General features: G+C 46.4%; 1 protein-coding gene across 1 annotated transcript in view; it reads left to right on the top strand.

Moving 5' to 3' along the window:
* The window catches only part of KCNH5 (potassium voltage-gated channel subfamily H member 5), a 182,363-nt gene that overhangs the window by 113,748 nt on the left and 53,701 nt on the right, over window positions 1-14,914 (top strand). The window contains exon 8 of the mRNA XM_083434865.1: window positions 3,108-3,307. Coding sequence (XP_083290991.1) covers window positions 3,108-3,307 — 200 coding nt within the window. The remainder of the gene's footprint in view (window positions 1-3,107; window positions 3,308-14,914) is intronic.

The following is a 14,914-nucleotide window of genomic DNA, read 5'->3' on the forward strand; positions in this document are numbered from 1 at the left end:
TCGCTGCTGAGGGGGGATAGGTCACCTGGTTGCTGTTTTTTTAATGTTTTTATTAAAATATTTTCATGAGTAACAAAAGTACATTCAGTGTCTCTGTTTTCAAATCATAGAGTCCTTCATGCAGGTCAGTTATATTCAGTTTGAGGCATTTTTGATGTGGGTAGCATGGGGTTGGTGGGGGAAGATAATTGGGGGAGACAAAGGGAGGAAACAGGCATGGGGGAGGACAATAAACTTCCATTCTTTTTTGTAATATATGAGCCGAGCGTTTGTGTTAGTGTCACATGGTTTGGTATCTTGATTTTGCTGGTGGAGGGCAAGAGATAACCACCATCATCATTTTAATTGTATGCCGCCTTTCCATAGTTAAAACAATGCTCAAGGCAGCTTACAACATGACAAGATTTACATAATTACCAACATAGGTAAAGGTAAAGGGACCCTTGACCGTTAGGTCCAGTCGTGACCGACTCTGGGGTTGCGGCGCTCATCTCGCTTTATTGGCCGAGGGAGCCGGCGTACAGCTTCCGGGTCATGTGGCCAGCATGACTAAAGCCGCTTCTGGCGAACCAGAGCAGCACATGGAAATGCTGTTTACCTTCCCGCCGGAGCGGTACCTATCTATCTACTTGCACTTTGACGTGCTTTCAAACTGCTAGGCGGGCAGGAGCAGGGACCGAGCAATGGGAGCTCACCCAGTTGCGGGGATTTGAACCGCTGACCTTCTGATCGGCAAGTCCTAGACTCTGTGGTTTAACCCACAGCTCCACCCGCGTCCCAATTACCAACATAACAAAAGTCACAAACAATAAATGAAACACATCAAAAGGTACACAACCAAATGGAAAACAATTTCCACATAAATCATAATATCTGAAACTAAAAATACAACATTAATATCAAATACAATTTAAAATGACATAGGTAAAAAATAAAAACAATTTTAAAAAGGAGCCCTCTCTGTCGAGCAACAGCAGCAGCAGTCCTTTATGGAGCCTGTCAGGCCCCGGCCCAAGCCAGGTGGAGAGAGGCAGCGGAGGGCCCCTTGGGCTCCCAGCAGGCAGATCAGAAGGCCCCCAGCATGGTTGGTTGCAATGTGCTTTGTTTGTGTGCGTGATTTGGGGAGGGGAGGTTGCTGTGAGGTTAAGTTAGCCCAACTGAGCTTCCACATGCCTAACAACCTCAGTAAAAAGGATCTAGGTCTTGGTTGACCACAAACTTGACATGAGCCAACAGTGTGACGCGGCAGCTAAAAAAGCCAATGCAATTCTGGGCTGCATCAATAGGAGTATAGCATCTAGATCAAGGGAAGTAATAGTGCCACTGTATTCTGCTCTGGTCAGACCTCACCTGGAGTACTGTGTCCAGTTCTGGGCACCACAGTTCAAGAAGGACACTGACAAACTGGAACGTGTCCAGAGGAGGGCAACCAAAATGGTCAAAGGCCTGGAAACGATGCCTTATGAGGAACGGCTAAGGGAGCTGGGCATGTTTCGCCTGGAGAAGAGGAGGTTAAGGGGTGATATGATAGCCATGTTCAAATATATAAAAGGATGTCACATAGAGGAGGGAGAAAGGTTGTTTTCTGCTGCTCCAGAGAAGCGGACACGGAGCAATGGATCCAAACTACAAGAAAGAAGATTCCACCTAAACATTAGGAAGAACTTCCTGACAGTAAGAGCTGTTCGACAGTGGAATTTGCTGCCAAGGAGTGTGGTGGAGTCTCCTTCTTTGGAGGTCTTTAAGCAGAGGCTTGACAACCATATGTCAGGAGTGCTCTGATGGTGTTTCCTGCTTGGCAGGGGGTTGGACTTGATGGCCCTTGTGGTCTCTTCCAACTCTATGATTCTAAAAAAAATAGAATTTTGTGTTGGAAACATACCCTGGGAAGGCTGCCAACTTCCCAAGTATCTCTCCGGTGGTCCTCTCTGGCTCTGGCTGTAAATTTCCCTCAATCCAGAGAGACCGGTAATAAGCAACCCTTCTCCCCTGAGAAGTGCACGCTAGTCTTCTGGCATATCATAACAGAAGAAAGACTCAGTCGTAGTTCTAAACTACAGTGGTACCTCGGGTTACATACGCTTCAGGTTACATACGCTTCAGGTTACATACGCTTCAGGTTACAGACTCCGCTAACCCAGAAATAGTGCTTCAGGTTAAGAACTTTGCTTCAGGATGAGAACAGAAATCGTGCTCTGGTGGCACAGCGGCAGCAGGAGGCCCCTATTAGCTAAAGTGGTGCTTCAGGTTAAGAACAGTTTCAGGTTAAGTACAGACCTCCAGAACGAATTAAGTACTTAACCCGAGGTACCACTGTACTTTATTTACCGGCTTATAATACAGAGACTCCATCAGTATGTGTGTGCTCTCTGAACACCAGTACAGAACTGCGACACAAACAGAAGTGACACTAACTTCCAACTAACTTCCAGTAGTGCTCAGACTTCCTGTCTCACGCTCACTCAGACACTGACATGATGTACACAAAACATAGTACCATTGCTAGAGCAGCTCGGATAGATAAAAATCCTAACATTTAGGTGCCTATGCACCTCCCTGAAAGCCTTTCCCTCTCCTCCCCTTTGCCAGGTGGTTTCATGGTGATGGCAGTCATAAGAACATAAGAGGATCCTTCCTGGATCAGACCAATGGCCCATCTGGTCCAGCCTCCTGTTCTCACAGTGGCCAAAAGGGGACCTGGGGGAAACCTTCAAGCAGAATTTGAGCTCAAGAGCAGTCTGCCCCACTGTGGCTTCCAGCAGTTGGCATCCAGAAGCATCTTTGCCTCTGACCATGGAGGCAGAGTGTAGTCACATTGGCCATCACAGCCATCACAATCACAGTGTTTTTCCTTTTAACTTTTGTTGACAGTGTGGGGCATAGTGTAAAGCAAAGGCCCACACAGTCATACCTGCCAACCCATGTTTCCAAAAGCCCCACATGGTTCCAGAGGCACAGCTCTCTGGGAGGCCAAGATGGCGGGCGTGACTGGCATAGATGGAGCTTTGCTGCACAGTGCACCCAGTGGAACAAGGAGCACGGCTTGGGCATGTTACGTGAACGCCGACCACTTAGCGCTTCTAATTCTGCTTCTTGCTCTTTTCCAGCTCTCCTTTATGCAACTATTTTTGGGAACGTCACCACAATTTTCCAACAGATGTATGCCAACACCAACCGCTACCATGAGATGCTGAACAATGTGAGAGATTTCTTAAAGTTGTACCAAGTCCCCAAAGGCCTTAGCGAACGAGTCATGGATTATATCGTCTCCACCTGGTCAATGTCCAAAGGGATCGACACAGAGAAGGTACGATACGTGTGTGTTTGTGAGTGTGAAACCCCAGTGGCTGGTCAAGTTAAGCCAATGTGCATTTTCAGAGCAGAAGGAGAGGTGTAACAATTCAGAATCCCATTCTTATTCATTAAATAATGTTACTATGATGCATACTTGTTTTTTTAAAAGGGTAGAATGGTGTGTGTTCTGTACACCCATGATAGCATGACACAATTGCAGTAATTGGCATTAAAATTAGTTGGCAACAGCCTGAGTTCGTTCGTTCGTTCGTTCCTTCCTTTTTTAAAAAATCAACTTTCTAGTCCTTAAGACTGAGAAGGTAAGCTTCAAAGTGTATGGGTAATATTTAGTAAAATCACAGTAGGATTTTCTCTAAAAAATTCCAGCAGCTGGTCGTGCAAAAGGGCTTCATATTTCGCTACTCCTTCCTTGACTGGCAAAAGCAGAATTATGGAAGATAAGCAAAGATATGCAAACTACTTAAGTGCATAATTAACTGGTACAGGTCGCAGCACCAATCATCTGATGGGCAGAGCAAACACACTTCAAAGGGACACTCCCTCAGTGTTCATCAGCTGATAGGTGCTGAGAGCAAGCCCATTGGCTGCACTAGGGAGTTCCCATGCGATACAGGAAGTGTCACATACGACATCAGGTATTAGGCAGGAGGGTGTGGTTTGGGGAAAACTGGTGTCATGGGTCCTATTAGGACTCCACTTAGCCTAGTTACGCTAGTGGTTGAGGTCCCCCACCATTGGGCTAATGAATAAATGTGAAAGTCAGACTGATTGGGTTTTTTTTTTACAAATGGGTACAAAATTCACTTAATGAAAATAAACGGGGCACTAAAGCAAAAGAGAGAGAAAAAGATATTGCATTCCCTAGTTTGTTGAACTTCTCAGGTACTGTTGCTTCTTGTTACTGCATAGCAGAAGTTGGGTGGTGTTTGGTTCAGAACTCACTATACTGATCCTTTAAAAGAACAATCTCTCTTTAATATCCTGAATCCTTTTTCCTTTATCAAATTACTTTGCATATTTTTTCCTTTAGTGCCACTGCTTTGCTCCTGGTGGATATTAAGCCCTGCTTCTGGTTGTTTCTCCCTTCTTTGAAATATTGGATTTCATATATATTCTCTGTGGCCTTTCTGAGTATCGCCTTTTACTTCCCAGCTCCATGATGCTTAAACAAATACATCAGCGTATTTATCTTTTCTCAACCGTTGGATAAGGTCGATAACTGCAGTGCAATATGTAGCAGGATTTTTCTTCTGCATGTCTTGGGACCACAGGCCATTTGTAGTCAATGCCCTGCAAATGGACTACAACTCCCATCCCTTCCTGACCACTGGACTGGCCCTGCTGGATGGGGCTGATGGGAGTTGTAGTCCCCGGCATCTGAAAAACATTGTGTTGGTTAGCCCTGCCATAAGCTCCTCCGCATCTGCAGTCAGTGGATGTCTCAAACAAGAAACTCATCTCGATCTGTGCAGTGGGATTTATTATATTATATAGCATTCTTTACCCCAGCCTCACCTGCTACATTGCAGGCAGTAATGTCTTCCGTTATGAGAAGTTTAATTCCCTCCTTTACAAACCAAATAAGAAAAGGAGTAGCGAAGAATTGTATATCCCTGGGGGGGTGGAAGGGGGGGGGGAGATGCTATATTTAAACCTTTGCAGCAAGGTTCCTATGGCGACAGAAAATGATAATCGTATGGGAACGTGAGGGTTTAAAAATAACGGCTGTCCAATACGTCACGGAGAAAGTGTGTCTTCTTAAAATAGCACCTGGCTGTACGTTTGTCCAGAGGCAAGAGAGTCGGCGTGTGAGTTTTCGGTTTAGACTAGGTAGACCTGCATTAGACTCAACACCTGAGCCAAATGGGATGCAGCCTTGTAGATGCTCTGATCTGTTTAAAACCTGTGCAAATAGGAGCGCAAAAGCCCTGTAACACCAGTTGAGGATACCAGGTGTGCTGTGTCTATGCAGCATCCTGCTTTAGTGTTGCAGGTTTGGCTCTTAGTAGACGGTCATAATACAGTAGCGGCCGGATTCCCAGAGACTAGTATTCAGACGTAAACTGCCTACAGCAGTGTAGGGAGCACATAGGTGTCAGGTTCTCTGCGTAGCAGGACACCTGGGTTTTCTTTGCGTGGCTGCAAATTGCGGGGTCTGGGTGAGATGCAAAAGGTAGGCATTTGGCAAGGGGGTTTGGGGTCTGGCAAGGGAGAGGGGGTAGATGAGGCTGGCGAGCAGCAGCCCCTCATATATTTGTGCATTCTCAACAGGGATCTGCAGCTTATTCAGGCTCCTCAACAAGCATACATTGTTGTTGTATAGTCGTTTAGTCGTGTCTGACTCTTTGTGACCCCCTGGACCAGAGCACGCCAGGCATTCCTGTCTTCCACTGCCTCCCACAGTTTGGTCAAACTCATGCTGGTTGCTTCAAGAACACTGTCCAACCATCTCGTCCTCTGTCGTCCCCTTCTCCTTGTGCCCTCCATCTTCCCCAACCATCAGGGTCTTTTCCAGGGAGTCTTCTCTTCTCATGAGGTGGCCAAAGTCTTGGAGCCTCAGCTTCACGATCTGTCCTTCCAGTGAGCACTCAGGGCTGATTTCTTTAAGAATGGATAGTTTTGATCTTCTTGCAGTCCATGGGACTGCTTTAACTTTACGGATCTTTGTCGGCAAGGTGATGTCTCTGCTTTTTAAGATGCTGTCTAGGTTTGTCATCGCCTTTCTCCCGAGGAGCAGGCGTCTTTTAATTTCGTGGCTGCTGTCACCATCTGCAGTGATCATGGAGCCCAAGAAAGTAAAATCTCCCACTGCCTCCATTTCTTCCCCTTCTATTTGCCAGGAGGTGATGAGACCAGTGGCCATGATCTTCGTTTTTTGGATGTTGAGCTTCAGACCATATTTTGCGCTCTCCTCTTTCACCCTCATTAAAAGATTCTTTAATTCCTTCTCACTTTCTGCCATCGAGGTTGTGTCATCTGCATACATAGGAGGACTCAATTCTTTGGTAAGAGATGCTGGCCGCATTCTCTTCCTTAAGTGTGCGCTTGACACGTCTTAAGAACGTAGTGCCTGAAGTGGCCCAGGCAAGTGCCAGAAAAGCACTCTTCAGATAAGATCTCTTAAGCGGCCATAATAATATTTACAGCAGTTCTTGGGAACGGGGGTGGGGTGGGGGAGAGGGGAATACTCATCTTGGATTTAAATTCCTTGGTTTTTAATTGAAACGCACTTGACAGCAGTTGAAAAATTAATGGGTTACACGGGAAAATAGGTCGTTACACAGAGAACTGCAAACAGTGGTTGCTCAGCCAACATTTTTAATTAAGGGAGCTCACTGCTAGCAACAAAACGTTACCAGATTCTCCCACCCCCGCTTTGGGCTTCTTGATTGCTATCAGGCAGGGGATGGGTCAGCAAACTTTTTCAGCAGGGGGGCCGGTCCGCTGTCCCTCAGACCTTGTGGGGGGCCAGACTATATTTTGGGGGGGGGGAATGAACGAATTCCTATGCCCCACAAATAACCCAGAGATGCATTTTAAATAAACGGACATATTCTACTCATGTAAAAACACGCTGATTCCCGGACCATCCGTGGGCCGAATTTAGAAGGCAATTGGGCCAGATCCGGCCTCCAGGCCTTAGTTTGCCTACCCATGCTGTCTGGCTTTGGTGATGCTAAGGTACATAAAGATGAAGGATGGACTTTTCTGAAAAGCTTGATGTGGAACACATCTCCTGGGTCTTTCACCTCCAATGCTCATCTTGCTCCTTAATTTACATGAGAAGTGAATCCACCCACATCCCTGGGTTCCACTAAAAATGTAAACAGTTCTTGCGTACTACACATATTCCGCCCCCCATAGCATTAAATGCATATGTACATTAATGCACATATGCAATGCTGGTAAGATGCTTTGAGTTGCCTGCGGCAAAAAAGTGACTAATAAATTTAATTAATAAATGCTAATAAAATATTTGAGACCTCTCCCTAAAGCTGGTGGGCATTGCCATTCAAATGGTGTGCCTGTTTTGCGTCTTGTGATCATTTATATGTGGGTGGGGCTTACCTTTCCCCCCATATTTTATTCAAGTTGGCACCCCTGGGCAGTCATTAGTTCTCAGTCTAACCTACCTCTCTAGATTGTTGTGAGAATGAAACGGTTGGGGGGGAGAAGGGGGGGAAGAACCTCGTATGACACTTTGTCCTCCCTGGCAGAAAGACGGGATATAAATGTAATAATAGATATAATTTGGGTTGCGGTTTCCATTAGTTTCTCCCCTGCCCCCAAGAAAAGTTTTCATTGATTTGCGCAATTAAAGAAGGCGAAAATACCTCTCTCCAGAAATACAGCAGTCTTGACAAGCTCTACGTGAGATTATTCCAATCAGATCTAGTCAAGCGGTTCATTAAACCAGGCTTTGTATATCGGGGCACCATTTCAGGTTTCGCGTGGGAGCAAAGAGGTTTCAGCCTGTTCTTGGATCGACTCAGGATTAAATGGCATCAAACACCCTGGTGTATTTTAAGAGCATTTACGGCTGCTCCTTTAATCTCAGAATGATTATATTGATGATATTCACACCCAACAGTTCTGAGCCTTTGAGGCGGGTACCCAGTATGCAACATCTGCAGTTTGTTTAAAGCACATTGGCATTGGGTAAGGAGACAGAAATGCTGGCTGTGTTCCCACAAAGAGCAGAGAAGATGCTAATTTGGGGACTGCGTGCCCTCTAAGTGTCCCGATTTTCCAGGGACAATCCCGGAATTGCGAAAGCGCATCTAGGCTTCTGATTTGATCCTGGAAAGTCCCTATTTCCCCCATCAGTGCCGTCACCAGTGGAGGACAAGCCGGCGCTGGTCCCAAGCAATGGTGGTGGTAACCAATTTTGAAGGGGTCCACAATTTGCGGCACCCTGGATCCATACAACTGGACAAATAGGGACCTTATCCTATAGATGCGCGCAGGTGTGGGGACCCTTTGGCTCTCCAGATGTGACTGAACTACAATTCACATCAGCCCAGCAAGCATGGGCCCATGGCCAGGGATGATGCGTGCTGTAGTTCTGCCACATCTGGAAGGCCAAAGGTTTCCCATTGCCTAGCATATGGCATGCCACATGGTCATGGGCTTGTCTCCAATGGCTTTTGAGCACTTTGGCTATTCCTTTCAAATACTAGATCTCATGTGAAAGCACACAGAGGATGCAGATAACAACAACAACAACAACAACAACAACAACAACAACAACAACAACAAATTTATAGCCCGCTCATCTGGCTGGGTTTCCCCAGCCACTCTGGGCAGCTTCCAACAAAAGATTAAAAATACATTAAGACATTAGTCATTAAAAGCTTCCCTAAACAGGGCTGCCTTCAGCTGTCTTCTAAACGTGAGATAGTTGTTTATTTCTTTGACATCTGGTGGGAGGGCGTTCCACAGGGCCGGCACCACTACTGAGAAGGCCCTCTGCCTGGTTCCTGTAACTTGGCTTCTTGCAGTGATGGAACCGCCAGAAGGCCCTCAGCGCTGGACCTTATGTCCTTATTACTTGAGTCTAATGAAAATGTGCGTAAGCAGAACACATGAAGGTTACGGGCCTAATTTCAGCATGTCCTGCATTTAAAAACAAAACAAAATAAAAAAAACTGGCTTACAAAATTAGGAAGGATCAATTGCTATTCAAAAGAGACAGTGCACTTTTAGGGAGCGGATCCCGGCCAGGTCGCCTGTGGTGACTCAGGACAGGGCACAAGGCAAATGTCTGTTTTGCAACCCTGCTTTTAGCATGGCCGATTTTATGGGGCTTGAAAGGACAAACACTTTCAGTGGAGTTGCCTGGCATTAATTACGCTGCCCCCATCTCTCTCTCATTAACTGCATTTAACCAATTCTATAGCATTTGCTAAGCCACCCAGAAGGCAGACTGTGGAGACAAAAGGAAATTGGGACAGGGCAAAGCCTTTTAGCAGAGGTTTGTCACTCTAGTACACAGCCCTAATCTACAAACGTCTTTCTGCTGGTCCTCCCAGCAAACCGTCCCACACCTTTCTTTTTATCATCCCTGTTCCCTGCTGAGCTCTTTTCAGCTGCTCTGGAAGCTTATCTTAAACTGCCTGTGTTAAGAAAATGCCAGAGGAAAAGGCAAACAATATGAGATGCATCTCCTTGGGGATTTGAAGCTTGCTTTCTCAACAGAGGCAAAATGGTATCTCTTTTTCCCACTCCGCCATGGATTGTTTCCAGGTTTCCCCCAAGTACCACACACATATTGATCCATTTAGTCAAAGTGCATTTACCAAAGCCTTAAAATCATCGTATGTACTAATAACAAACTCGGCCTGTTTAGAAGGAAAATGAGGCCACTCCATAATAAGGTAGCATTTTCCCCTCTATACGTGCAGGGGACTTCTGAGTCAAATGGATCTCTCTCTTATATATAGAGAGAGGTGGCTTTAAAAGAGGGACAAGGTAGACAAACAGAATACAACAATCAATTGCTACTAGTTCTGAAGGTTGTGTACTTCCACCAGGATCTAGGGGTGGGTGGATCTGTCATCTTCAGCCCCCCCTCCCCATTTCTCATTTTATCAATCTATAATTCACTTCGAGAGCAGGACCATAAAGAAGGCTGATTGCCAAAGAATTGATGCTTTTGAATTATGGTGCTGGAGGAGACTCTTGAGAGTCCCATGGACTGCAAGAAGATCAAACCTATCCATTCTTAAGGAAATCAGCCCTCAGTGCTCACTGGAAGGACAGATCCTGAAGCTGAGGCTCCAATACTTTGGCCACCTCATGAGAAGAGAAGACTCCCTGGAAAAGACCCTGATGTTGGGAAAGATGGAGGGCCCAAGGAGAAGGGGACGACAGAGGACGAGATGGTTGGATAGTGTTCTCGAAGCTACCAGCTTGAGTTTGACCAAACTGCGGGAGGCAGTGGAAGACAGGAGGGCCTGGCGTGCTCTGGTCCATGGGGTCATGAAGAGTCGGACACAACTAAACGACTAAACAACAACAACAATTCAATTCTCTGTGTTTCTGCAGTAATTTGCGATTATTAGTGTTATTATTTCAAAACTCCCATGAAAATTCATCAGCAGTTCATTGCAAATGTCTCCTAATTAATACTTTTTACTAACATGCTCATTTTTGCAATCAGTTCCCCCTAGCATAATGCATCGTTGCCTATTATTTCCACTAATATCCTCACCCTTTCCCTATACCTACACTTTTTCGGGGGGGGGGGGGTCTGAGAACTGTATTGCAAAATTCAAAGAAGTGTGAATTGCAAAGTATGGCTGTGTTTCGATCCTCGTCTTCTTTTGGAAAGTATGATTTAGGTAGGTTCGCCTTTAAACACAAGCCGAATCGGATTTCTTCACCATCCTTTGCAGGCTCACAGGCACCAATCCCTGGCAGTCATGAGCAGGAAAAAACTGTTGTGATTCTGCTCTGCTTCTGGTTTCACATTAAGCACCTGATTATCTGCTGGGGGGTTGGTGGGATTCTGAACTAGAAAGGCTGTTGATCTGATCTGTCAGGACTCTTACTGTTTTTCTTGTGATAGCTCTGGGGATGAGGTTTCCACCACCTTCAGAGCGGCTTATATTTTGCACATTTTCTGCATGTACAAGGTACAGTCACTGGCTATGATCATTGTGCTTCAGATTTGTTACATGACAGCCTTTTTGATAGCCTCAATAACTGGTCTTTGAAAACCATGCACTCCTAGTCTTCTGGAATCGAGCAGCGAAGGAGGAAAGACAGTAGCAGGCTCGTTGTTGTTGGTTGTTGCGATGAAATAGGATTCCACTGGGTGAAAAGAGGCATCATGCTGCATGCTTAATTCTGTAATTTAGTAGAAAGCTAATAACACCCCGGGTTGGGGAGAGCATCTATCCAATACCCGACATTTATGTGGTTCTTCTAGACTCATACAGTGGCGAAACAACTGCAGAGAGCAATAGAGTGGTTAAAGACAGCATCTTTCACTGAGTCAACCCCAGGGATGCTGAGAGGCGTCCTTTCGAAAACAATATCATTCACAGTTCACATTATCCACGTTATTAGCTGATAATGTATAGGACAGAAAGGCTAAAAGGAATCGAAAAAGGATTTTCTGGGTTTTCTTTGAAGCAAGAGCACAGTGGTTGTGTGTCCTACTTTAAGGAGGACACCTCTCTATTTGAAAGGGCTGTCTGTTTGAAGGCATACCCAGTCCATGTCTGGTTTAAAGATAAGGAATTTAGTGAGTGGCAATTGAGGCTGTGAATCTACACAAGGAACACCTGGACCATAGACTGAGCAGCTCACCTGGTCACAGCCTATCTCACTAGGATGTGATGCTATTATTATTATTATTATTATTATTATTATTATTATTATTATTACAATTTACATACCGCCCTTTAGCCGAAGATCACAGGGGGGTTGCAATATAGAAACAAAATATATATATATAACATAGTAGCAAACCAAAACAATACCCCGCTCCCAGTTTAAAAGGCCATAGATTGTTTAATTAGCCAAAGGCCTGAGAGAAGAGATATGCAATGAAGGCACCAGGCGAGGTTCCCTGGGGAGAGCATTCCACAAGCAATGAGCCACCACAGAAAAAGCCCGTTTTTGTATTCCTGCTGTCCGGACCTCTCAGGGAGGAGGCACTCAGATGAGAAGAAGGGCCTCAGATGATTTTTGCAGGGTCCAGGTAGGTCAGGCATAGGCAAGCTCCGGCCCTCCAGATGTTTGGGACTACAATTCCCATCCTCCCTGACCACTGGTCCTGTTAGCTAGGGATGATGGGAATTGTAGTCCCAAACATCTGGAGGGCCGGAGTTTGCCTATGCCTGAGGTAGGTTCATATGGGGGGGAGCGGTGCTTGAGATCTTGTGGTCCTGAGCCCTTTAAGGCTTTATAGATCAAAACCAGCACTTTGAGTTGGGACCAGCCAGTGCAATCAGGCCAGGATTGCTGTTATACTGTATGCTCAGACCATCTAACTCCGGTGAGCAGCCTGGCCATCAGATTCTGCACAAGCTGGAGTTTCTAAACTGTCTTCAGATGCAGCCCCATATAGTAAAGGTAAAGGTACCCCTGACCATTAGGTCCAGTCATGGCCAACTCTGGGGTTGCGGTGCTCATGTCGCTTTACTGGCTGAGGGAGCCGGCGTACAGCTTCCAGGTCATGTGGCCAGCATGACTAAGCCACTTCTGGCAAACCAGAGCAGCGCACGGAAACGCCGTTTACCTTCCTGCCAGAGCGGTACCTATTTATCTACTTGCGCTTTGACGTGCTTTCGAAATGCTAGGTTGGCAGGAACAGAGACCAAGCAACGGGAGCTCACCCCATCGCGGGGATTCGAACCGCCGACCTTCTGATCGGCAAGCCCTAGGTTCTGTGGTTTGACCCACAGTGCCACCCGCATCCCTAGAGCATTGGTAGGCGTATCTAAAATTCACAGCATAGATGGGGAACTTGTGGTCCTTCAAATACAGTGGTATCTTGGTTCTCGAACGTAATCCGTTCTGGAAGTCCGTTCGACTTCTGAAACATTTGAAAGCCAAGGTACGGCTTCTGATTGGTGCAGGCACCCCGGAAACAATAGCTGACAACCGCATCGGACATTCGCCTTCCAAAAAAAGTTCGCAAACCAAGGCATTTACTTACGGGTTTGCGGTGTTCGGGTTCCGATTTGTTCCTCAACTAAGCCGTTTGAGAACCAAGGTTCCACTGCACTACAAGACCATAGCACCCATCATGGATGACTACCCGCCATGATTTCCTGGTACTGATGGGAGCCAGAGTCCAAGAACACCCAGAAAGTTACATTTTCTCCTTCCTGGATTAGATAGTGGGAAGAACTTGGTGAAGTTGTCCCTTGCGTTGGGTCTGCACCCTCTTAGGTGGCTGGCAGGAATGCACATAGCTCTGAACTGCTCCCCCAATGAGACAGATTTCCCCCATGCTGAAAACTAAGGAGAAGGCTAGGCTAGCATCCCAGCCTATGCAGAGAGTTCAAAGTATGTGTGATTCCCCTGGAGTATATTGAATAACCCAGATCATCCCAGCCCAACTGTAATGTTCACTCTACTCCACTCCACACCACTGGTTATATGAAAGGAGGATCCTGGGTTCAGAGTCCTTGCCTTTTTAATTGAAGCATACACTGTTTTCTACTTATCTCTCCTGCTCCCTTTTGAAAAGCCAAATCCATTTCCAAAAACGGCATTTTTTAAAAAATCAAGCACATATCCTGGGGCTAGGCCTTTGTTCCTTTGTTCTTTAGAGGGGCCACCTCTCTTTATCTGTGTCTTCAGTTGGAGATGGCTTAAGGCTGGCTGCGCAAATAGAACCTTTTTGGCTTGTAACTTCGGTTAATTACTGGATTCTTCCTGATGGATTTAGCTGGCTTTTTTTCTTCGGCGCAGTGGAAGTCTCGCCTCCCCAACTGCTGGAGAACATGATGAAAGTGCCACTATTGTATCTGCAAAAAGGGACGCCGTTTGCAGTGATGACACTACTAAGATATCTGAGCGCATCAGGATTCTTCCCTGCACATTCATGCTCTCGCTCTCTCTCTCTCTCTCTCAACACACTAGAGCTCTTTATGGCAGCATGAAAAGAATAACAAGAGCTGTTAACGGCCTTTCTTCAGTGATATTTTACAATATAATCCTAAATGCACTTCTCAGGGATTAACAGAGCAATGCATCGCCCTTTGTGCTGGGCTGGGGTTTGACTGCGTGGAGGTGTCCCTCTGCCAGCCTTGCCAGCCTGTGTTGACAATCCCACAGACCACCACCTGTGGAGAGATGCCAATCTCATTCCACCCTCATTGACCTCCTGTTTCCTTCTGCCAAATGGGCCGGTGGAAATACAGTCATACCTCGGGTTACAGACGCTTCGGGTTGCGCGATTTTGGATTGCGCACTGCACTGAACCTGGAAGTACCAGGACTGGTTACTTCCGGGTTTTGGTGCTTGCGCATGTGCAGAAGCACCGAATTGGGACCCTTGTGTGCACACATGGAGTGCTGCGGGTTGTGAACGCTGCGGGTTGTGAACGTGCTTCCCACACGGATCACGTTCGCAACCTGAGAGTCTACTGTAGAATCATAGAAACGTAGAGTTGGAAGGGACCTCAAGGGTCCAATAGTCCAACTCCCCACATTGCAGGAATCTCAGCTAAAGCATCCATGATAGATGGCCACCCAACCTCTGTTTATAGACCTCCAAGGAAGGAGAGTCCACAACCTCCCGAGGCAGACCGTTCCACTGTCAAACAGCTCTTACTGTCAGAAAGTTCTTCCCAATGTTTAGCCGGATTCTCCTTTCTTGTAACTTGAAGCCGTTGGTTTGAGTCCAACTCTCCAGAGCAGGAGAAAACAGGCTAGTGCTGGTTTTCTGTGGCTTTCCAGAGGCGAGGAGGGCATGGGGCTGAGCTGACCCCACTGCTGGCTGCCACATAGTGGCTCTGGGCTCAATCTCTGTGCCAGAGATTCCACCATGTGTGGAAGGGGTGAAGTTTAAGTGGTGGCCCCACACCTCAATGAAGCCCCAAGGTAGGATGGCATGGTTCTCACCCTCAGTGAGCCAT

Source organism: Podarcis tiliguerta (assembly GCF_965153285.1).
Source record: "Podarcis tiliguerta genome assembly, chromosome: 1".
Classification (NCBI taxonomy): domain Eukaryota; kingdom Metazoa; phylum Chordata; class Lepidosauria; order Squamata; family Lacertidae; genus Podarcis; species Podarcis tiliguerta.